Source organism: Phalacrocorax aristotelis, chromosome 3, assembly GCF_949628215.1.
Source record: "Phalacrocorax aristotelis chromosome 3, bGulAri2.1, whole genome shotgun sequence".
Classification (NCBI taxonomy): domain Eukaryota; kingdom Metazoa; phylum Chordata; class Aves; order Suliformes; family Phalacrocoracidae; genus Phalacrocorax; species Phalacrocorax aristotelis.
The window spans coordinates 3,048,661-3,075,058 of record NC_134278.1 but is presented as its reverse complement, the minus strand read 5'-3'; the positions used below and the strand labels follow the sequence as shown (position 1 = coordinate 3,075,058).

Genomic DNA, 26,398 nt, shown 5'->3' with positions numbered 1-26,398 from the left:
AACACAAGCATACTCAGCTTGGGGTAGGAGGGCAAATTTCTGTTAAAATAAAACCCTTGAGCTTCATCATTCCTGTCTGCAGTTCTTTACTCCTTACCCCTAGCCTTAGAGATGTAGCTAAATCTTGGCTACGTCTTCACACTGCTTTATCCATGAGGACATTTGGGAGGCGTTACAGAATTAGACTGTGATGAAGAATCTATTTGAAAAGTGCATCTGATTTTGCTAAAGTCAACACAGAAGGGAAAGCGTAATTTTTAAAAGTCATGACTGGAACAATTGTTTAATTATGTAAAGGCCTATTGTGTATGAAGTCTGCCATGGATTCTAAAAAAAAGGTATTTCTATTCCATTGCAAGATAGTGAAAAATTAGGAACACTTTCCCTTTAGCTTTTCCATGGCTATGCAGTCTGCTCTAGCAGACTTCGTTCCTTCTGATAATCACAATTTACTTTGTCAACAGAATTTTGTATTTAGATATGCAACCCCAAAAGAGGAAGGAGGCAGGATCCACTTAAATGTCATCTACCTTAAATTTAGATTTTTAACTACACACGCTGCCCAGCTATTCTATTTATTTTTTTGGACTGTCTAAACTTGGTGGTCTCAGAATTCATTAGGCTCTTCTCTACTGCCATGGCAGTGTTCACCCAAACAAGTTGTTGTGAAAAAAACCAGGCACCTCACAGTAGATTTCTGATGGTTGGATTCAGGTGGACAGCAGAAGGTGGCATCAGAACTCACACAGAAGTTGGCAGGCTTAGGCTATATTAGACTGCTTCCAGTGGTGCCTTCAATTTGCTTTGTGGGTTGTGTGTTAGCTCCTAAGTCTGTGTATCTGTATGCGAACCACGGATAATAAAGTTCAGGCCAACACTAATACCTCAGTGCTGCACGTCCTTAATATTACAAGGGAAGTTTGAGCCCCAGCTACCTAAAATGCCAGCTGGTCTGGCAGCAGGTGACACCGAGACCCTCGCAGAAAGGACTCGGTAGCCAATTTATCAAACTAACATTGGTTGGACAGGCATGCTGAGGGGTGGTGAAGGAGCTAGTTCATCTATGCCAAGGAATAGCACAGGCCCACAGTTTTTCCCACAACATATCCTAGGCCCACACCTGAGCGCAAAGGAGTAACCCAAAATTAAGGACACAACCCAAATTCAAGTTTGAGTTCAGATATAGGCCCAACTTCAAATATGAGGTCGAAATGCTCATTCTTTTCCTATTTGTTTCAAGAATTTTAACGCTCAATAAATCCCTAACTGCACTGTCTGAAAATACTGATCATCAGGGCAGTGGTCACTGACTCTCCTTAATCAATAACTAGTATTTAGGATTCTCTTATTGATAGCCCTCTCAGACCTGTTGATTTGACCTAATGACCTACAGCCTCATCATGGTTTCTTTCACTTTTTCTTCTCTGAAACCAGTTTATGTGAGAATTCATTCTGCCCTCCTTCCTCTGAGGCAGACATTTCATTCTCTTGGTGAACTATTCTCATCATTTCTCAAGTATGCTGGCACCTTGCACAAACAAGAAATCCTCACATCCGCGAGAACAGATAAAATTGAAGTCTTTGTCATAATAAAACAACCTGCTAGTAAAGGGACATAATTTACAACAATACAATACTAAATTGCTTTCCACAGTATTAATCCATTCAGCGGTTGATGTTTGTTATTCTGTTAAAGTGGTGCTACGTTCTACAGAGAAACTGTCACAAGGAGAGAAATATTAACAATAAAACCCCACATAATATTCCGGCGTTAAGACACATCAGCTCATGGAACACCTATTCTTCAGAGCACTGGCTGCCTTAAGCCATGTTTAACGTGAACGATGATTACTAAAACAGGGAAATAATCTCAGTTCAAGACTTCACATGGTCTTGTAGTACAAAAAAAAAAAGTTTACTTCCCCTAATTATTACTACTCTAGTAAGAAAACAGAAGAAATAAATCATTCCAAAAATTAAATAATTAAACAATACTCGGGGGGGGAAAAAAAGTAAAAACCGTAGGAAAAGAAACATAAAAGCAAAATAAGCCACTCATATTATACTTTGAAACTAGAAAACATGAATGTGTTTTTAAACTACTCATGAAATAATTTGCATAATCCCCACTACTGGTGAGTGAGTGCAGCTTTAGAGTTAGATACAGAGTTTCCAGAGGCATTCCTAAGAGAGAATAAAAAAAGGAAATACTGGGGAACATACTCATGTTCCCAGAAAAAGTATTATTTGAACATAATGGGTATTGCAGAAGTGTGTTTAAGCGCTGAAGATATTTGTCACTTTTTAATTGCTAATTTGTAAAACAAAAACTATTCTTTTAGTGATGGGTTTTGACTGAGTCTTAATTAGAATTTCAAAAGACATTTAAAGATTTTTTGCTTTTGAACTTCAAAACCGAACAGATTCAAATGGCAATCTTTCAAGGTTCATTCGTCCCAATAAATAATATTAATCATACAATTTGGGAATAAATGCTAGTACCCCTATTCCTTTCTGTCATCCGCATTAATTTTCTCAAACTATTCTCTTTATATACCCACATGCATATATATCTTCTGAACAACTCCTTCTGTACACAGCCTTACGCTCAGCCAAGGAATGTGTGTTTCCATAGGCAACCCAGATCATTTGCATATTTGTGAAAAATAGTTAGTATAAGCTGAAGTATTTTGCTAAAATAATGAAAGCAAAGTGTTACTCTGATAACAGAGATAAGCATCGCATTGTTAAAGATAATCTGTACTAATTTTGAAATATTCACAGAGCAGAATGGAAGCCCATGTGTTTACTTTCTAGTGAGTTGAATAGCTTTACAGATTACGTTAACCGTATTGACTAGGTCTCCATTGACTGCAACAGGAGCTCATACATTCAGGGATTAATTTATTTGCTTAAACAGAGACGTCCAGGGTCAGCTGAGATGCCCTGGGATATCCAAGACATCTATCTATGTAAGGCTGACATAAATGACACAGGACTCGGAAGAGACACGTGCCGTTCTTGAAAGGCATGCTGAGGCCAGGCAAAATGCTTCTGGACATCTCGGGTGTAACTGTGTGCATATTTTAAGGCAAGAGGAACAAGCCCATACCCCATATGCAGACATTGCAAAGACCTAGAAGTCTCTGAATCTGTAGTGGAATCCAATCCCCCAAAATACAGTGAGTTGTGTCTGAAAGTTGCCTACTTCTCTTCCACAAGTTGTAGAAATTGTAGAAGTCTATGCTGTAGCATAAGCTAGACGAATCCTAAGCAAAATTGCTAATTACAAAGTTATCTAACCTCATAATAACGTTTGTACCTCGTAATATTGTTAGATTCTTTAGATTCAACAACCAGGTTGGCAAACGTGTTTGAAAATTATGCAACATTCAAGACATGTTCTCCACTCATACTAGAAACTACCTGATCCTGCAAAGGTCACCTTTACTCACCTTCGTTCTGATCTCATTCTCCAACGTCTCTTCCTATCACATCTTTGAATAAAACCCAGTTTCCACGCAGGTTCCCTGATGTAAATTCCTATTTATGATTCCATGATGTAAACCAGCAGAAGCAGTGGATTTGCATCAGAAGGGCATGCGTGAGCCAAACTAAAACCTCACAAGATGCACCCATTCTGTACTAATTAAAGTCTATTAAGTTCTGAGCTCAACAGTTGCAAAAGGAGGCTGATGCTTCAGGGACTCTCAGCTTTCCATTTAGAGAAACTCACAGCAGGTGTATTGTTTCTATATATGGGCTAATTTTCATATTTTCTCTAAAACATGTACACGTGTACGGTATTTTCATCTGTGGAACATTTTTTTTTAATTCCTTTGTCCTTTGCCTTGGTGGTATTTCCTTCTCTGCTGGGCAGCAGGTGCATACACAACCTGACTTCTGCCTGACTACCCAACGACCTTTCGCTCCTGCCAGCTTTATTTACAAGCATTCTCTCTCCCCTGCCCTCCCGGCAGCCCAACAGGACATCCAGAAGACTCTTTTTGTCATATTCTGAAGAATGAATGCATTATTTCATTGGCATGCCAAGTTTTTTCTGGCCCACTGCCTGCAATCCCTACACCCACACTTCAAGGCACTTTTCCATGCAGCAGATTAAGAAGCTGTTTCAATGCCAGGTTGATAGCAATGCTTCACTGCAGAAGATGAACTGCAAAGGATATGGATCCTGCTCCTCCTTCTGTTAACAGGATTTTAGAACGTATGATTCCACTAAGTAGAGGGAAATGTCAGATTTAAATGTATACGCAGGAAAATAAAGCGTGCTGGTACACTGAGAGAACAAAGAGCAACGTGCCCTGGAAACCTCTTCCCTAACCCCAGATCAGAGTAAGTAGCGGGATGGGATATCTCCAAAGCTCGGGAGCACACTAGACAGAGGAGTCCAGCTCTTGTGCCAGCTTATGTTCTGAAACCCTAGAAGCAATGATTCTGCCAGCTGCTCAAATGCTACAGTACCCAGCCAAAAGTAGCTGGGGGCACAGGCTGCTCCTATACATTGAAGCAGTAAAGGACAGCCAACAGTACATCCCACCGGCCCACCTCAATGCATCTTGCTCTAGCCAGCATCTCTCCGGGAGCTGAAGACACAGCTGCCAGTATCCCCGCTTCCCTTGGCCAGTATAGGACTTGGCCCAAATTTTGAATACGATTGATTTAGTTACCTCTATAAAATCTGGAGAAGGAAATGCTCAGCTGCTTTGAACTGAAATTATTTTTTCCCCAGTTGGAAGGAATAAATTGAACCTCAGCAAGCTATATACCTATATAATAATGCTCATTTCATACATTTCCGCCAAATACTGAGTGGGATTGGCATTTTTCTCTTTAAAAAAAAATTTATAGAGCAGTTGGTACAGCTGACTGATTGAAGTCGGTCCAAGTACTGATATTTCTAGGTACTGAGCCAAAGAGATATTTATTTATGCTGTGTGCTCCAAAACTGTGGGGACCATTAATTTTCAGTACTTCAGAGGTTGAAGTGGGTACCTTGGCTTCACCATGAAAGGTCAGGAGGAGACCTTGGTAGGCACCATGGTGTTCCCTCCCCCGAAGAGGCAACGAGGAAGCTGTGATGGGACCCAGCAGACTCCCAGTTTGGGCAATAAGGAGATCAGGACACCCTGGTAAGCCAGGAGAACATCCAGCCTGTACCTAGTCTGTACAAAGTGGTTGTACACCCGGTTACAATAATTTTTCTTGACTTTATGTAACTCAATAGCACCAGACTTCCAGAAAGTTACATTTTGTTCTCTACAGGGAAATACGCCAGTCCCTTTGGCTTCACCGCGATTGTGGACGCAAATCCAAAAGTAGAACTGGATCTCACAGTCATCTGTAAAGTGAGCGAACACGGCTTTATTGAACACTTTCATACTGCCTGTACGCTTACACAACAGTGACTAAGGGCCCGAAGAGCTAAAATGATCAAAGCCATGTCCTCACAAGCACCAAGATAAAAATACAGCATGAATTACCCCAGAGTCTTTGTTCTGAGTTTTGTCAAATTCTTGCTGAGAATCTGGAAAGAATTCCAGATTCGGACTGAAATGCAATATCATCTTTTACATAACACTGTAATATGTAGGGTGCTTTGGTGAGCCATCTGGATGCATATAGGATTAATGTTATCAATCAGATTTAAAATGAAATTGTATTATTGATGTCTTTAGGGGTTTAACATGCAGCAACCACGGAATATTTGAGCAATCACAGAATATTTGAGATCACTGGAAAACAATCAACTAAGAAATGGTTGGGAGAAATATTAAAAAAACCTGAAATGGAGAACAAGCTCAGCTGAAAGAAATAAAACTCCTGATGACAGATGGCATTAAGCGGATGATCTTCCTAGATAAGCATTGGCTCTAATGCTACAACAGGGTTGATAAATATGTTGAACAGCTTGCCTGGGGCAAGTCAAACAAAGCCCTCGGCAAGAAATTTAAAATGCAGTTTGCCTAACAGAGCAACTAAAGAGGAATTTCTTGGCTCACCATTTTGCCAAGATGCGTTCTGTTCACACTGCATGAATTCCCAGGGAAACTGTTGGGTTTGCTTCTTTTTTCCATAGGAGAAGCAGAAGCCTCGTGTTCATTCAAATTAGCAAATGCCCAGGCAATTCATTTATGCCTGTATGGTAGCTGCTGACATCCGAAGTGCATGTGGACACGTGTTTGTGTATGTGTGTATGTTTGTATAAAATCTGCACAACAGATTAGAATTATTGTAAGAGGAGAAGCAGACTATCATAATAGAAAAGGAATATTTTACTGTCAAGAGAAAAACTGCCATGTTTTCAGCGCAACAGAAAATATGCCTAACATGTCATAAGTATAAGTATGACTTTTGAAAAACCCTGTAGGACAACAGCACTCAAACTGGGAAAAGCAATAGAGAGATAAATAGATAGAAAATTCTTCTTAAAGTGTGTTTATTGAATCCGTCATAAATGCACGTTACAAGTTTTAAATAATATAAAATCAACAGGATTTAAATTAATCTGAAGCCAGTATCAGGAATGTTAATAAGGCACAAACTACAGTTGCTCTAAACTTCACAGTTATAGTATGAGAGGGTCCAGATTTTCCTATTTAAATGCAATTTTGATCTTAACCAGCAGAGAGCAGGGATATACACAAGTCAGTGTATTCAAATACTTTCAAACATGGCCTTATTCCCCATCCAATAAGCTGGAATATTTAAATCAATTTTATCCTGAAGGTCAACAAAACTGTTTTCCGGTGCGTCCAAATAATAAGAAAATTCCATCATCAAAATCCTCTGTTGGAAAACTTCTTGCCTTTAATTCCCAGAAACTGGAAGATACGGCCAACTCAAAAACTCATTTATGCTGATCCAGAAGGCCATCATCACACACTGGAAAAGGAATATGTAAAAGCAGCAGAAGCCAAACTTTCTGATCTTTGAGAGATGCACCAGAATGTCCCGGTACCCATGACCATGACACACACCTCCACCTGGCAGAGCTGGGAGGACAACTGTGCAACATAACCTCCACCTGTGAGCTGCACCTGAACCGCTCAGAAGTTCATCCTGGGTCTAAATAGTCAGAACTAACACTGCGAATCATGCCTAAAAGTGAATAGGAAGAGAAGCAGACCTTGCAAGAGTGAAGAAAGCCAACCACTTCTGCAGCGCTGCCTTCTTCTGCAGCCTTGGGGTACAGGCTTTATTCCTAACCACCGTTCTGCACCAATTTGTTCTGCATTAATCACCGTTAATCGATTAACCCGGTAGGCGGCACTCTGAGCAACCTGACTGAGTTGAAGATGTCCGCGCTCACTGCAGGGGGTTGGACTGGATGGACTCTAAAGGTCCCTTCCCACCCAACCCATTCTGTGATTCTATGATGATTCTATGAATCACAGTCAGCCTTTTCTTAATTAGGAGAGAAAGGTTAAAAGGAGTTGGAAGATGCGCAGGTTCATTAGGCCCAAATGTATACGTACAACTCATGGGCTTTAGCTCCCAGCTCCCAAAAGGACTTCAGTGTGGGAACATGCCATAGGAGGAAGCCTGGCAGCAGACGTTTGCATCTGGGGAACCATGTTTTCTGCCTCCTCTAGAAAGCAAGTAATTCACATGTATTTATCTCCTTTCATGCAAAAACATCGAAGCATTTTGCACACAATAATTAAGCCTCACATGAACCATAATTTGTGAATTATTACTTTAAGTACTCCACAACTGAGGTATGAGTGGTCCCAAAGCAAAGCAAAGAATCCTTTTTGGAAAAATACCAAAGGATCCCAACTAACAGGTCTTTGTTTAAAATATCTCTTTTTCATGCTATGACTATTGGGTGATAGAAACACCACTTGATAAAACTAGGTATTTTCTTTTTCCTTCCCGTATTTTGGTTGGTTTGCATTCTTCAGTAAAACTTTGTCTAGATAAAATGTAGCAACTTTCATCTTCTGTCAGTGGAATATAGGTGCAATAACGTCATGTGCAAAACAAGACAAAATAAAGAACTGCTTCCTAAAATACAGAAAATATATCGGAACATTGCGATTGCTTTAACACGTTGAACCAGATATACCAACTGCTGATCTTGATATTTGTTAGGTTGAGGACAGAATCACTCAAGATTAGGCACGGGAAAAGAGAAATCAAAAATGGTTAACAATAAATAGAGCATTCATCCAAAAAATGGTTCAATGTCTTATTTCCGTCTTATAAAAATTTATTTCGTTCTTTGATCAAGTTTCATTCATTAAATGGAGCTAATTCTGTTACTTGGCATTGTCTGAGCAATCCATTCCATTATATTTAGACAGGTGTAGAACTGGGAAAAATGAGATGAGAAGGAGGCTTCGGGAATTCAAGCCTGAATGCAAATTGTAAAGGAGTTTCTCTCTGAGGCTTGTTGCTATCATTAGTGGTATTGCTATTTTCAAAACCACAGCACATGAAAGCCTTTGTCACAGATTTGAATTCCATTTTGCTGGGTTCTGGGTACAAATGCAGAACAAAACAGCAACCTCCCCAAAAGTTTAGTTTTCTATTTACAGGGCCATTCATATCGGTACATTCCATAAACATGAAAGAAATCTGACACAAACTGTACAATTCAGGAACTGGAAACTAATAAACATATGTTTTCTTTCGTGTTTGGGGATTTGGAAACGCAACTGAGTGAATGCTCATGGCTGGCAACAACTGGGCATCATTTTCCACAAACAACTGAATCACATACAATGCAATATCGCACCAAAAATGGATTTGACCTGCAGAAAAGAAGTGCTATTCACAAAGTAGGAAAGATCAGTCCTTAAGTGCAAAATATTTGGATTAAAACTGCATGTCTTTCATGTCTAATCGATTAAGAGGAATATTACGAGGTACTGTAGGGACCATGGCCACAAAGATAATGGCTGAAGTGTCCCAAAGACACAGAGAAAAAATGTCAGGGTTTATGGTCAAAATTCTGTCTCCTTTAACTCTTTGCTCTTTTTAATTTCTCTTACAAAATAAACTATTGGATCAATGAAAACATGGTGAGTATGAATAAGTGTCAGAAGTTCTTCGCACACCTCTGAAGTATCCAAAAATGGAGCTAAATCTTAATCTGAATTAACACAGCAGAATGCCCAAGGCCACAGTCAATAAGGAATAAATTATGCCAGCTTGTGCACAGATAAATTCCGTCTAGCCACTTTTCTATCACCTTTGAAGAAGGGAGTAATTTCTTAACATATTACCTTTAAAAAGTCTGTTACGGCTAAAAAGAACCTCTGCTACAAGAATATGTGAAAGAGCTTGAGACAGAGCTACATGGTCCTATCATCAACCTGATTATTTGCTTCATTGCAAAGCACCACATCTTTAGTTCAGTCATTGATTTGAGGCTTTCAAATCATTTTGTGATCTTCCTTTGCACTAAGCATTCCAACACTTTGCAGAGACTCACTTTAGATCATCCTCGGTCATTTGACACACTTTAGTGCTCTGCTACTCAGGTAGAACTTGATGTACACATAAAATAAGAGATGTCATCAGGGCTGTGTAATCCATTTGATTCTCCTAAAACTGTATCTTTCACACAATGCAATACTAGCGAAGCCTTACCCTTGTCTTGTCAAAATCTCTCTCATCTCTCAGCAACCTTAGGGAGCTTGAAATACACAGAAGCGAAACAAAATGTATTCTACAATTATAAAAACAAAGCACCACAAACACCTTGTTACCAGCAAAATAAGAACCACTTTTAGGGCTACGCTGCAGAAAATAACTTGTTTACAAAGTTTGTTTACTGCAAGGAATAGAAATCTTGCCTTTTCTTTCCTTTTTTGAGAACTATGGCTGAGTTAAATTAACTGCCATAGACACATTCAGGAAAAGTAATCTCATATTACTTATTTTATTTATAACCTTAGATTTTAAATAACAATAGAAAGCTGTAGGCACCCTGACAATTATTTAAACTTGCAATCTATAATTGCTCAGGAGCAAAAAATAATTACATTCAAATAACAAGCCAATTCAACAAGCAGCCCTTTGGTCCTCCCTTCCCCAGCTCCACAGAAACACCCTTAACCTTTTCCAATAAAAGCCCAAACTAATAAATGCCTTCCAAGTGTACCTAGAAGGTCATTAAAATTAATCGATTTTGAAGCACAGCTGTCCTTAATGGCAAGATAGAATTTCCAAGAATTATTTTCTCATCTGGTAGTAGCCAATAAAATGCTGGTATGTTCTTACTTGCAAAAGAGAATCCTATCCACCCCCCCAGAAAAAGATAATTACTCCAGAAAATACCATAGAAGATTGTTACAGAAAAACCAATTTATATCCAGAGGAACAGACAGAGGCCAAACAGATATGTGGTTAGTCATTTACCATTTATGCAGTATTTGACGTGCACGCATTCCCCAAAAAACATGGTATATCACTGTTGAAAATAAAGTAACTGCACTAAATGCTGAGGCAGAGTGTCTGCGCTGCATCGGTGGCTCGGCAGAGGGATTGCCATTACGCGCAGGAAAGCCCACGACCTGCTCGCGCTCCAGCCCCGCGGTTTCCTGAGACATCCTCTAAACGTCCTGTGCTCTCTGGCTGTGGTTGGCAGGATATTAAGCTAGAGGGCATCGTGAGGCATGCAGCCTCCGGCTGTTTTAAGGGCTGTAGTAGCATGCTCTCGCTTAAATAAATAGCCTCTCTAACCTTGAGGCTGGCTTTTGGGAGAGCCTCATGACATGCTACCGACATAGGCGCTGCCATTTGTTAAAGAAGCACCATGACAGCAGCACAGCAGCCATGGAAGGTGGAAATTCCCATCTTCACCATGAAGTTGGATGTGGCCGTTGTACAGCAACTCTTTGAACAAGCAAAGATACACTTGGTTTTGTATGCAGCAGAATTTCCCTCTTTCTTCACAGGTTCTGAATCAGCAATTATTAAAAATGTTTAAAAAAAGCGATGCAATATGTATCACCTATGACTAGTGCATTTCAGAATGATGCCATGGTCGTAAGTGATACACGGCAGACAAGCCTGAGAGGCAACAGAGCGAACGCTGAAGCGGATAATAAATTAGCTTATACAAACCATGGTCAGAGATCCTCGTGCAAATGCATTTTGAATAACTATAGCTATCCGACCAGGCTTGGAGAGCTCACATTAGTCATAGAGACAGAGCTGCGCTGCCCCAGGGCGGGAGCAGTAAGAGGTCCCTCCACGCTACACCTTCAGCCCACTTGCTTCCCAAGCACGGCGGCACAGACACCTCTCATATCGCTGCCACGCGAGACACGGCTTCAGAAAGTCCTGGTGTCTATTTTACATCATTCGCTGTGCAATCATTCTGCCTGCTTTGGGGATTGGCGGAGTTTTTTGACATGCAACTTCAACGCAGGTTAGATGCGATAAGTAGAACGCACACCAAGTTTGCAAAACTTGCCTGACCTTATTGTCCACCAGAAGAAGATTCACGTGCATCTTTAATTTATTATTTCTCATTACAAATCGTTCTCAACAGGAAGCTAGTGACAACTGTGGCTTGCATTTGCATGGTTTTCAACACCATTTTCAACCACGACTCCTGTATTTTCAAATCAGCACGCAGGTTCTAGCTATGTGACTCCCCACAGCTTTAATTAATTCACAGTAGAAGAGCAGTCGATGTGATATGATAGGTGATACGCACACATCGTGGTCTAGCCCCAGTTGCCACTACCCCAGCTACAGTGAAGAAAATTAACCCTATCCCAGCCAAAACCATGAGAATACGTGATATATGTGACCTATGGCATACGGTATGTGGCACAAGATGGATCCACCTCACAGCTGACCACAGCAGGCACTCAGGGAAGAATAAGAAAAGGACAAACACGCACGCTATTTGCCAGTACTACGGTCCTAGTGTCTGACTTTTGCAGGATTTCCTGAGCCTGCTGTGGTTTGAGTAATTCTCAGTGGATCTCTCTTCCAGCTAGTTCTCCTGGACCCATTTCAACCTGAGAAATCTTCTGTATGCAGGAAATCCTTTGGCAAGGAGATCAACAGTCTTTTACTTTATTCCAGCTTTTCTGATTTACTTTGAAACCGGCTCCTCTCTGCATCCTTTCTTCTGGCCCCTACTTCTTGTGAGGGGAGATATTCTGCAAAATCAATTCCCTTTCACATTCCCCAAGCCTATCATCATTCTGTAGACCTCTCATACCCCACTAGGTTATCTCTTTTTCACACTGTACCCTGTTGTTCCGTGTATAGAAGATGGTCCATAGTTCCGATCACTCTTTTTGCCCCCCTGAACCTTTTCCAGTTCTGCTACATCTCTTTTGAGCTGAGCGGAGCAGAGATGCATACAGTATTCACTGAATGGGAAAACCATGGCCTCATACACATGAATAATGTTTCTGTTTTGTTCTCTTTTCCGTTCCTATTCCACTTTCCACCAACAGGCATCGACAGGGAAAGGAATTGCAAACTTACACCTCAGTTAAAATCCATATATCGGCCTCCTCCTAAAACTCTGCATAAGAAGGGAGTTTGGGGGCAAAATATGACCGACGGAGACATCAGCGAAGCCTTGGACGCACAGAAGGCTGCAGCCAGGGAGAACACAACTGGTTGGGAACTGAAAGACTCTTATAGCCTCGGGTTCCAAACAACATAGCACTTCTGTAAGCTCCAGCACATGCTCCAAAACATTTTGGATCCACACAGTACCTTGAATTCTTGGGAGAATATTTGTATAAAGTCAATAAGTCTGTTAAAGCAACAAAACTGCCTCAAGGCTACAAACATCTTTGATTTACCCTTGGGTTTGGTCTACAGCATCGTAAAGCACAAATAATTGCAGTCTGGAACAAACAACTGGAGGCGACCAGGATTAGTTTTAAAATGAGGTAAGTGGCAATATTTTAACCAAAGATTTTAAAAAATTCAAGTATAAGCATACCTTATAAAAATATAAATTTTGGCCCTGTCACATGCACCAAGGAATTGGTGACCTATTCAAAAGCCTGTTGTTGAAAGCAAAAGGAAAGGATATAGAAGATATTGGCCAGCAAGAGGTAATCCATATTAAAAGCCTCCGCTTATATGCAGTCTTCTTTGTCTGAAGGTACGCTACCAGAACAAGTAAAGTCAGGAATATTCATGAATTCTTCACAGATGCTAAATGCTCATGCTATAGTCAGCTCCAGCTGGCTGGATATGTCTGCACCATACGTGGTTCATGGCCTGGCTTCATTTATTCATGCAACACTGCCGTTCCCTGCTTTCAGGATATACCACGGCACGAGACCTAGGAAACTTAAGAAAAGCTAAAGCTCTGAGATGGGAAACGTGGTCAACAACCTTGTTCTTCCATTTACCATGAAAAACACGTTTCACCTATGGCACCAAGGCATAATCAGTGTTGTGTGTACGTGTGCACATACATTTTCTCCTTTTGGGGGTTTGTTTCAAAGCAGTGTCAGGCCATTAAGAGTGGTGCTTCTATAGCGTAAGACCGAGGGGTCTGCATGCACTGGGGCATGTCATGAGAGCACGTCAGGACATCTAAGGCTACAAAGCCTGCCAGGGAAATATAGGGGGATAGTAAAGAGCAGAGGGAGCGAAATTTCACTCTGCTTCACGGCACGCCTAGGGGGAGTTGGCACCCAGGATGAACTTTTCCCAGAACCACATGCAGGTTTCACCTCAAAGGGAACCGATCGGTTCTCTCCAGAAAACAGCCTGGGGACAAAGTAGTATGCAGATAGTAAGGACAAAAAACAGAGAAGAAGCCAGGTGTGAATGTCTGTAGTAGACTAGAAATAACCACAGCAGCCAAGCAGCACACTACGCAATGGTTTGAAGAGGGACCCTGTTAGCTACCAAAAGCCCTTCTACATCTAAAAAACATGCCGAGATCTTTAATGTAGCAGCACAGTAAAATGAACTTGGGTTTATTTGTCTTCAGAAAGCAAAGCAGTTGATACTCTCTTTATCTGCCACAGGGATAAACACCGTCACACTTGATGAGTCTGAGTATAACCATTCTGATGCTTAAACCCCTCCGTTTGTCCTCTCTTGGCTTGGCAGGCACATTCCGCTGAATAACACCGAGTTACTCCCATCCTGCTGTGCAGTTGGACTGTATATTATTGTCAAGGTTTGTCTGGAGCCTCGGGTCATATCAAACTAGTACAAATTAAGAGACAAAAGATGGTGCTAACAGCATATAAGAGAATGATATGGATGACAACAAAGTTCAGCCACATCGGACTTTCCATCCTAGAAGAATGAGCCAGTGAAAGCTGGATGACCATTAGCCTGAGTCTGCAGTGAGGCTCCATGTTATGCCTTTGGATACACGGAAAGACACCTTGCCCTTTCTGCAACTAGGCGTCCTTAGACAGTGTACCTAATTACAAATACATTTCAGCATTTCACTCAAGTTATATCCTTTTGACTTGAATGCGTGACTGCTACTACATAATTCATAACATGATTCTCAATAATTTTCAGTCAAGGTTCAAGCAGAAATGTGTCACACTAGGATTATATTATTTATGAGCATAATGTTGGATTTAAGCCAATGACACACCAACAAATTTTATCTCAAAGCCTGACATATTGCATGCTGTTTTCCCTGGCTCACAAACAAATAACTACGGCTGTTTCAAAATTACTTACAGTTCAACTCAAATCAGATTTTTTTTCTGATTAGTTTGTATCTTATTTGAAAAACTGATCATATTATTTCTTTCTGGTAGATGTTCAAGGGTAGTTTTTTCCTGCATTGCTAAAGTGTGTCTTGCAGAAAGCAAAGCCAGGTGGTATTCTAGAAGAAATGTGGAATAAAATGCTGTCTGACTCTCTTTAAGGATGGAGTTTTCACTCTCTTCTAAAGACAAAAGACTTGTGTGTGTCTCCTGGAAAAAGCAGAGAGACTGTACTAGCCAGCATAGATTGCCATTGAAAATTATCGAATAATGTGGGCAATCCCCTTAAACACAGGGGTAAATAGCGCACCTGGCATATACTGGGACATAAGGGATCCTGTGAGAAATACTCCAGAAGCAATTCTTCTCAGCTAACCTCAGGCACTTGTAATGGAGACCTCCAGGGTGTGCTTCAGCAGGCAGACTTGAACAGCTACGTTCGGATCTCTACAAACAGGTGTTCCCATGGGAGAAAAGGTGTCCAAGCTCCCATGACGGTCAGTGGGGACCCCGGGTTCAGCACCAACACATAAAGGCATCTGGTGTCATCTGAGATGCCTTATGCAGCAAATCGCTGTCCACAGAGGTGGGGGAGTTCCCATCCCTGGGGGGGTTCAAGCACTGTGCAGACGTGGCACTTGGGGACAAGGTTTGGGAGGCCTGGGGGCGTTGGGTTGGGGGTTGGACTTGATGATCCTAGAGGTCTTTTCCAACCTTAATGGTTCTATTCTATGATTCTGGTCTAATTCTGCACAAGACTGGCATAAGAGGGGCACACATGACAAAAGGTAGACCCGTGCCCTTGGAAGCTGGAGAGCAAGGACAATTTCACATACATGTTACACTTACATTTAGATGTCTTTTATGTACACTGAATCCCTAAACATTGGCATCTCATAGCATTTGGGATGTCCTAGATAAACCTGTCTGGCTTTCATCTCCTAGCTTAGAAGAGTACGGATCTCCTGTGAGGCCTGTTATCATCCCTGTGAGCATCTCAAACGCCCTAGGGCACCTCAAATGGCATAAGACACCTGCAACATCTTTAAGCAAATGAATCCATTTCCCCTAGCCTAAGGTAGTTCTTTAGATAGCGTTTGACAGAACACGGCACCTGGAGAGGGTGATTTATTCCTTTCTGAGACAGCTGTTACGAACTGACCTCCAAATGTATTTTTTCTGACTAGGGAGAAATTCTTGAAGACTGCTTTAGATTACATCCCTAAAATCTATTGACATTAATTCCGGCCTGATGAGTTGAAAGCACCAATGAGATCAGTATAAAGATTCCAGTTGACTCCCCCAAGCTTCAGGAGCGTTTCTGAGCAACTATTTTAAAAGTAGATGAAGATTTTTGTATCTTTGATTTTAAGCAAGATATCTAATGATATATTTTTTTGAGACCACCAATAGCTTCATCAGCTGAGAAAAACTGAAAATCAGAAAAAATCACTCTAAATTATCCCAAACTGAATAATTGAGTAATTAATCCCTATTTTTTAATGTAAGACCCTATATGCTTGGTCTCATGTCCCCAGTTCTGATATTGACAACCTACGACAGCAGTGTTGTAAAGATAAATCCATTAGGATCTGTAAGATGAACTGACAGTACTTTGTGAACGACACAGTATGTCTAAAATTATCAAAGCAACACAATTTTATCCCTCCAAAAACCTCCTTACATACTTTTTCTCTGCTGTTGTAACTACTGACAATTAGCATCACATTTTGCATGGCTGAACAGACTAAATCATGGCCGTTGCGTATGTTTTATGCTACGTCACCGTGCTTTGTGCTTCATTAACGGGGATCAAAGGATAAAAGCGGATGGTAAATGTGTATGTGTGTGCATCGTATATCCCAGCACATGAACACACACACACGCACACACATATATATCTCTCCCTCAAAGCCGCATAAATCTGACGAGGGCAGCCTCTAGTCATTAACAGGATAATTTACTTCTATTTCAAACTTAAACCAACTCAGAATGCTGCCAAGCATATGTTCATCCCAGTCACCGATACATCCCTATTTATCATTGGCAAGAAATTACTTCTCTGCAAAGCTTTTGCATTGCTAAAGTAATCTAGGTGCTCTTGCTGGCTTCTTGCCTAGAAAATAAAACGTATGCTAGGGACAATTCCTGCCGTTGGAGATCGCTGAGCCTAACCCCAAAACCCATGAAAATTAACTATGTCTCTTCCACTCATTTCAGTGGGAAAGTCCCCAAAACATAATTAAACGGTTGTTTTAAGGTGAGTGCTGCTGATTGAAAAGCTGCAATCTGATTTACTTTTAAAAACCTCAGGTTCCTCACTAATGTGCAATACACACTCTAAGTGGAAATCCACACAAAGCTAAATTCTTCATTACCTCAAGAAAGCTAAATTAACATAAACAAGTCCCTGATGGAGAAGGACAGATATTGTGTTTGAAGGCCACATTACTTTTGTTTTCAGAAGCAAAAAGAAAAAGAGATGTGGATCCTTTGAAATAAAAGAACATTATGAAGGGTTGTGCTGATCAAGGACAGCTTTCACTTCGCATTAGGGATATTTTATTGTCCCTTATTAGTGTTTATAAATGTCAGGAAATGTCCTTGGCAAAGACCAAGCAGACTGTAGCATTTTGTACTTATCTGGGTCTGTCTTGCATAGTGCTCTGCAACTGGCCATTTGCACTGCCACAACGTTGATGCACGATGCTACCAAATCAGATCACCAACGTTTAATGCATGATGCCTACGATATGCTATAGGACAAGAGAAATTGAATATTGAGATTTTTATTTTTAAAAGGTTCCAGAATTATGTTTATTTCTGTGTTTACCACCTCATTTTACAAAAAGGTTAGGGGAAAATTTTTAGTTCAGGGCTTCCCCAGTTAAGATCGTAAACCCTAAACACAGAACCCTCCCTGGCAGTTGCTAAGAGCTGACATAAGCCCTGAAGTTTTGACCAGCAAACCAGAGCATGTTGCTTCAGGCAACGTTACAAAGGAGAGGCTGTTTAGGCACGGGTGAAATAATAGGCGAACCAGGACCAGAGAGCAGAGGCAGGGAACTGGGTTGTGTTTCAGTTTTCTGGAAGAAGCACCAAAAAGACACTGGCTCATAAGTCAGTATCTGGAAGACACAAAAAAAAACCCCAGTGGGAAATATGAATACATTTCTTCAATAAACACACTGCAAAGGTAAGAATAGGAACATCATTTGGTTTAGGAACACAGCAGGTTCCCTTTAGGGGATCCCTTTTTGTTATGCAATGTCTTCACAAATTCATTTTTTCTCATTCCAGAATTGCAGAAAGCTCAGCGTCCATTTTTATACCACCTTGTCAACACAGGACAGCATTACAGAATCAAAGAATCACACAATCCCAGACTGGTGGGGGTTGGCAGGGCCCTCTGGAGCTCATCCCGTCCCACCCCCTGCTGGAGCAGGCACCCCCAGAGCAGGGGCACAGGGCCGCGTCCAGGCGGGGGGTGAATGTCTCCAGGGAAGGGACCCCACAGCCTCTCTGGGCAGCCTGTGCCCCTGCTCTGGCACCCGCACAGGGAAGGGGTTTGTCCTCATGTTCAGGGGGAACTTCCCGTGTTCCAGCTTGTGCCCGTGGCCCCTTGGCCTGGCGTTGGGCACCGCTGAAAAGAGCCCGGCCCCATCCTCCTGACACCCACCCTTCAGATATTTATAGGCATTGATGAGATCCCCCCTCAGCCTTCTCTTCTCCAGGCTGAGCAGACCCAGGTCTCCCAGCCTTTCCTCACGAGGGAGATGCTCCAGCCCCTGATCCCCTTGGCAGCTCTCCCCTGGCCTTGCTCCAGCAGTTCCCTGCCCTTCTTAAATTTAACACTTCAGTGCTTTATGAACCCAGGCAGTTAGTACACTCCCGTCACTTTTCCAAGACGTCGGAAGAGAATTAGCATGAGAAACATGAATCCCTTCTGGAAGACATTCCCTCTGGCTCTCAGTTCTGACGCAATGTGATCCTTGTAACATCTGGTAGTATCGCTGTAGAAGTTTCTCCTACAATTTGGGTCACGGCACATGCACCTGTTTCAACATCATGAAGTCTTATATTCTCTCCAGATAGATATAATATCTTCTGACGCGTAGCATAGTTTAAAGTTTTCTTCCTTTTCTTTGAGCAACAGGGAATAATTGTTTGTTCATTTTTTACTGCCTACAAAAAATGGTATTTCTCTAGGGGTCCAAACTTTGCTTCCTGTGATTTCGTTTTCCTGCTGAAAAGAACAGAGCTCACCATAAAAACATAACTGAGTCAGCCCAAAAGCCTTCCTAACAAATGTTCTTGTCTGATGATGCCACCAGTAGCTGGTTCAGGAAAGAGAAGAAACTCTATATCGAGTGATTCATTCTTAAATGCATCATCCCACTTTCAAGTGAAATTATTTTCGTTTAGTTGAAAAGTTGACCCGATCAAGCCTTTATTAGAAAGTGTTGAACCACCCAAGAGCAGGTCTTACCTGAGGAGCTCCGTTTTCCAACAGCATAAGCCACATACAGAGGTATTGCGTGATGCTGCCCTGCAGAGGCAGCTGAACAGGCCATGCGCAAAGGCTGAGAAACCCCTGGCTCTGCCCGGGACTAATTGGACAATCTTGGTGTAATCCTATTGCAGTTTTTAAATAACGTTTGGAAGCAGTGGGAATTGTGGGAATGCAAAGGATATGTTTGAGTCTCAACAGGACATAATAACATAAGACCTCATGGCGATCTGCAGCTCCCTCCCGAGGGGAGGAGGAGGGGCAGGGCTGGTCTCTGCTCTCTGGTGCCCAACGCCAGGACCCGAGGGAATGGCAGGGAGATGTGCCAGGGGAGGGTGAGGCTGGGCATTAGGAGAAGGTCCTTCCCCCAGAGGGTGGTGGAGCCCTGGCACAGGCTCCCCAGGGAGGCATCACGGCACCAGCCTGGCGATATTCAAGCAGCACTTGGACATGGCCCTCAGAGACACGGTGTGAATTTGGGGTGTCCTGTGCAGGGACAGGAGCTGGGCTCGATGGTCCTTGTGGGTCCCCTCCAGCTCAGGGCATTCTGTGATGATGATTCTAACTCAGGCAAAGTAAAACAATAATATATCTCTACAAAACTACTGGAACATGCTGCTGCCTAGTAAGTGCAGAGCAGAAGGTGAACAAGCTTGGATCTGTCTGCCAACTCAGAAACACCTGTAATTAGATCTTATCAGTTACTTAACATCCTACTTCTGTCTATATTTTATTTACCTCAAGAAACCAATAATCACACTCCTAGCCAGTATATGTCAAGCAAATGCAACACAATTCAGTCCTGTATTTAAAAAGTGTTATAATTACAAACCTGAACTATTGCCAGATTTTACTAAAGGTAAATAAGAGCCCTTCTGTGATCGCACCATACGTTCAATGCTTCCTCTTGGAGAAATAAGGTAGCGTATAAAGCACAGTGAATATATAGGTGCTATGGGATGACCTGGAGTCTTGCAACAGCAAAAGTTGATAAGAAAAATATGTGCATAAAATTCAGAAATGCTGATCGGAAAGATTTCTGAGCTTAATACAGCATTTAAATGTGTTAAAAATATGCAAAGAATTACAATTGTACTGATGGAAATACTAATTTTTTGAAAGTTGCATATATTCTGCAGCTTTGAAGCATTGCTTTTCATTCTTTACATCTCTATCCAAAAGTTGATTTTAGACCCTAAATCGCTTATTTTCAAAATGTTATTGACCCCCTAATATATCTTCAGGTTTTGACTCTTGGTTAGGTTTTTAGTCAAAATCAGTCACTACAGGCAAAATACTTTTAATTGAAAATATATGTGGCCATAAAAACTACAAGAACATCTTCTGGACAGGCATTTCTTGAATGGCTTCCACTTTAGCATCCATAACACACATAACATCTGGAGTTTCATCTGTTTGAGTCACTGAAGGTGGGAATACGCTCCCCCATTTACTTCACGGGACACAATGATTTTTGATGCATCATTCTGCAGTGTCTCCAGCAGGGCTGTGAGCGGTGTCTGTTCACCTCCTGTGCTCTCAGTGCCTCAATATTAGCTGGAAACTGGATTAAGAGGTCAGTGGATGGTTGGCATTAAAAGATTTCCATTAGAGAGTCACTCTCACCCTTGAAATCTAGCTTTTCCACCATTGTAGAAACAAGGACTCATTTCTTTATTGTAATGAATAATAGGTGCATCTTAGGCAGCTGAATGATGCTAAACAGACAACCAGAGCATCTCAAGATCATTTAAATAGTCTTTTGAAAACTGGGGGGTTCTGTTATGAATCAGAAAGCTACAGGAACAATGACCCGTGTACATTCACCCTGTACCTTGATCAAAACAAGACATATCACAAAGTAAATAATGCAGCATTAGTAAGCGCATCTCGAAGGAGGTTTTGCAGAAGACGAGCTGTGCAATGCAATCGAACTGCATTTTGCAAGCAGGTAAAAGGATTAATGTTTGCAACCCAGCATTACATTTCTTACTGTTATTTTTAGTGATGAATCTAAAACTATCCAAGCAGTGGGAAAATTCTCTGCAAGTAGGCTATATCTACAAAATCATATGGTTATTTACCATCTTTGTAGATCTTTTTGAGAAAGAGGGATTACTTCTTAGCAACCTCTGCTCTTCGAGACTTGTCCCTGTGCAATCCCAATTAAAGGATTAATGATATTTCTGGAGAAGAGGTGTGAGAAGCCCTCTCTTGCTAAGGTGGAGTCAGAATGCCCACTAGCTCAGCCTAGCTCGGTTTCTTCCCCCTAGCTTACAGAGTCCTAAAACACAAAGAATTTGCTGTTAACGGGCATATACATTTATAGGATGAGTAACAGTCTGAGAAGAAATACTAATAGATAGTCGTTTCTTCTTTGAGTGGTTCCTTTCTCTCCCATTCACATGGGGCCAGCAAACGCTGCCCCCTTGGAGGTGGCAAAAGTGAACTGTAGCTCCATTTTTCTATACCACGTATCAGAATGGGATGCTAATGCCAACGAATGACAACGATTATCATCAGAGTCATGTTTGTATACTATTATATTTCAGGTCTAATAGTAAACCTAAGAACATGTAGGTTTTCCATTTGTTCACAGCACAGATGGCAGCAGCAGGAGTTTTCACCACCTAGCCCAACGTTTGCAATCACAGCCTTGTGGAAAATCTAGGGCAATTTAAAAACGATTAACGTTCCCAGGCTTGATATGAATATAACAGAGCTCCTCAGGAATGATTCAAAGTGGGCCGTTTAATAAGATTTTGCACTCTTCCAATGAAATTCTGGAGGCAGGATATTACTTTCCATGAAGTTTTACAAATTGTGTACCACCAGCGGTGCTATAACCAACAGAAGCTCTCACACCAACGCCCACCACAACCACTGGAAAACGGACCTGACCATCACACAGGAAATAAAGGAGGAGCTTTAAATAAATTTAAACAGTGAAGACTGCATCAATACCAGGTTGTACCAGAACTTTGACCTTGCCTGCTGTAAGAAATTCAGAGAAGAATCTCTACATCCGCCTTAACCTTAAAACTCAAAAGGTAACATAGAATCATTTTCCATTAGCTCCAAAAAATTGATCAAACAATCTCATTCGACCACTCCAAGGATTTTTTTATGTTCCCAGAAATCCACAGACAAGGGGATGCTGGCAGAAAGACAATACTGGATTAGAGGAACTCTAAAGAGAACTTGAAGAAATCATGACAATAACTGAAGGGTGACACTCACAAACCATTTCTCCTCTCCAACATGGTAACTACCGAAACGTTAGCTCCACAGGAACGTTAACGCTTACTGTGGGTTTTTTGCAATAATCAACTGAAAAGATAATTTTTGGAGTAATAAATTAGTGCCCATGGATAACTTCGCTCTTTGCGTTCCACATAGGATTACTAAATATTTCAGGTGTGAATACAGCTCTCTTGGAAAATAGGTTAAGATCAACGATTCATTCCAGACAGATATGTAAACTGTTACTGCATAAGAGCCTCCAGACACTGCTCAGGTTTTTGAAGTATTTATGCTACGACTCTTCTTTTTCTAAATTGGACTAGATGACAATCGCTAAGCTTGATAACAGAGAAAATGCCATGTTGACATAGGCTACTTTCTCCGGTAAATTCCAGATTCATAATCTTTAAAATCAGTAGGGACAATTAGGTTATCTAATGTGATCTACTGTATCACATAGGGAAGATCATTTCTGCTGCTTCTGCCTTTACGGAGATCAATTATGTGTTTTCTATTGATGCATAACCTCAGGAAGAACCTGGGGTGAATGGGCTGCCTGACTCAAGTGTCTAGGTTCATTCTGGGTGCCCTAGGACCACCGAGATACCCACACCACGGGACCAAAGGAGACCTCCATCCCTCTGGCTCCGCAGCCCGGTGAGCCTAAAAGACCTGAAACCTCTGGTTAGGTACCCCACTACCTGTCCCAGTCCATATCTGAAGGCACGATGATACGCATATTCTCTTGGTTGCTTTGGTAGTTTGCTTCAGTGTTTCACCTTTCTGTTGCTGTTGTTAATAAATTCTAATTGCCCAACAGAATGTGAAATGTATTTTAGGATCTGTTTCGGAAACACTGCGTGCAGGTGTAAAATTCCCTGCTAATACCTACTCATGGCACCCCTGATTTCTTATCTGAAGGCTGCGTTTATTCTTTTTGTTACATCATACTGGGCATTTATATAGCATTAGATGGCAAATCACAGCTTTCTATTCTCTGTTCTTACATATTAGTTGTTGCCTTGTGACTGCCAAAAACTTATATATACGTTATTAGAATGGGCCCAGGTCAAAAATAGTGATGACTGCTTTATAGATGTGACCTGCACTTATTATGAGTTAGAACTCCATCAGGCTAGATGATATAGCAGATGTATCAAGTAGTAATTTAATATTTACTTCAACGCTCCAGATGATAGATAAACTTTTAATAGGATATAATAAATTTCCTAAGGCACTTTTGTATCATCCTGTGGAGGTTAATAGAGAATGATATAATTTGTAAACAACATGATGCTATGGTTTAAAACAGTGTTAGGAAATTTTTCATTCTCTGTAACAGTAAGTTTTAAGAATAATTGTTGAAGAAATCCACTTTTTTTATTCCCTAGTAAATTCCATAGGCTTGCCCTTAAGGACTAACACTAGCACATTCTGAAATGACAGCTCTGAAAACTCCCAGAATTTGGGTAAAATCCGTACCTTGGTAAAAAGCTGGTGATTCTGATCTCTGTTAGGAAGTTTCTTTCTTCCAGAAATAATTAATTTCTCCAGAGAAACTCTTTTTTCCAGTTTTACAAAAGGGCTCAAAGAAGGACATTTTCATAGAAAATAGCGTAGATGCAACGAAATTAAACACCTTCTCATTTACAGCCGGCCACCTTTCCAGCTCTCCTGGCACCCAACGGGGAGTCTGCAGGGCTATTCACAAAGCAAAGCACAAACCAGCAGCTTTGGTTTGGGGCACGTAGATGGTAACAGTTCTGCAGGTACATGAGATAAAACTTTCCACCCAACAGTTTGAGTTCCTTGAATGGCTTAAGGTCTGGAGAATCATGGATCATCTTCAGAATTTTGTTCAAGCTTATGAATGATCTTACAGGAATTATCATACATAAAAAGCTAATATTTTGGCATTTTTAAGGAACAAAACAAGGGTTTAAATTCTTTGTCTGTATAAGTCAGAAAAATACTTTCAGTATACTCCTTCTGGGACATGGACATTTCACAAGTGATCCGTGGCTTTAGCTGACCGTAGGGACTAGAAAACGGCAATAGCAGCCCAGATACTGAAACTCTGAGGACTCAGGCTGAAATTAAGAAATTTGGCATGCAGTAACACTACACAGCTCAGAGCTTTTATTTTAAAACTGCTGTCTTACCAAATACAGCCATCTGTGTTCCCTCTGGGAAAGGTTCTACCATTCTGTTTCCATTGACATGATGTTTATCTAGAAGGAAAAAAAGAAAAAAGTCAAAATGTAATAGAATATAGGCTTTGCATAAAACCAACTGGGTTTTTTCTTACAAATCTGTCGAAACCTGACGTCCGATTTATGAAAGCCAACGTGTACAATTCACTAATATCTGGAACTTCACACTCTTTGAGTCTATTTTTCAAAAATACCGTCCACAACTCCCAGGATATAAACTGTAGATGTATTTCAGTTTAGTGGTTAAGACAAGTCAGCTGATACTAACACGACACACACACGCCGAGCAATACACAGTAGCAATCACTGGAGCCCTCTTGCAAGCAAGCTCCTCGTGCAAGCAGAAAAAGCAGGGAAATCATAATTCTGTGTTGCTGCTAGGATGTGGTGGTCCTCAACCACAAGCTTTTTTATAAGATCAAGCACGAACTATGTGTATATTCTGGACTAGGTGGGTGAGTTGACCTTGGCTGGCTGCCGAATGCCCACCCAGCTGCTCTCTCGCTCCCCCTCGGCAAGAGGACAGGGGGAGAAAACAAGATGGAAAAGCTCGTCGGTCGAGTTAATGTACAGGGAGATCCCTTACCAATTACCGTCACAGGCAGACCAGACTCGACTTGGGGAGAATTAATTTAATTTATTGCCAGTTAAAATGTGTTTGGATACTGAGAAACAAAGACAAATTAAAACATCACCTTCCCCCCACCTCCTCTTTTCCCAGGCTCAACTTCACTCCATCCCCAACTCTGATCTACAGGCTCCCAAGGCTGTTTCTCACACTTTTTTCCTCACTGCTCACTGCTGCATCATGTTTTGTCCTTTTTTACATGTATTTACATGTATTTTGCCAGAATCACCACCACCTGGACTGAGGGGCCCAGCTGTGCCCTGCTGTGGGTTGGTTGGAGTCAGCTGGAATCAGATGTGTTGGGCACAGGGCAGCCCCTGCTTCTCATGCTGCAACCCTCCCGCTACCAAAACCTGGACATTTACACCCAATACAACCGACAATGTTCGCTAAAATGAATATCCAACTACAGTAATACCACATCCATTCACAACAGACCATACAGAGTTCATCTTTTACAGCAGTCACACCTTGGACTGTTTTACCACTATTAAATTACTGCCACCATTGGAAACCACCGTAACAGATGAAACAACTGCTCTTCCATTAATCAGTGCTTAATCAATGCAAATGCAAACCAAAACACATCATTCAGTTGTCCTCAGTGACTTGAGGTCGGAGGTCCCAGCACCTTGCAGCTCCCACCAGGCCTCCACAACGGAGATGTTTTTCACACAGAATGCTTCCTCTCTGCTACGGCCAAATTTCTTCTATTTTTCTTAGAAAAGTTGATGCATGACACAGAATTAGCAAAACTGCATCTGCTGGTTTCATGGAAACTGAAAAACTGGTAAATTTGAGGTTTACTTTAGTTAAATGGCCCTTTCCTAGCCACGATGTCTGCCCACTCTCAGGCTAAAGACCATTTTCTTCAGAAAGCAGCTGGGTTCTGGGAAATCTGGCCTGCAGAAGCAGATAGATGAGCTACAGCTATCACGAGCTGCAGTTTAAGACTAATATATCCTTGCACAAGTATACAGGAGGGCATAAGAGATAATACCTATACAAAGCATTTGCATAAAAGCCAAATCAAGACTGAGACTTTCAGTCTCAAGGAATACAAAGCAGACAGGGAAGTGCAATATTATGGCATTGCTGG

General features: G+C 41.4%; 1 protein-coding gene across 2 annotated transcripts in view; it reads right to left on the bottom strand.

Moving 5' to 3' along the window:
• The window catches only part of MSRA (methionine sulfoxide reductase A), a 303,800-nt gene that overhangs the window by 155,713 nt on the left and 121,689 nt on the right, over positions 1 to 26,398 (bottom strand). For both annotated transcript variants that reach the window (XM_075086537.1, XM_075086538.1), the window contains exon 2: positions 24,621 to 24,689. In XM_075086537.1, coding sequence (XP_074942638.1) covers positions 24,621 to 24,689 — 69 coding nt within the window. The remainder of the gene's footprint in view (positions 1 to 24,620; positions 24,690 to 26,398) is intronic.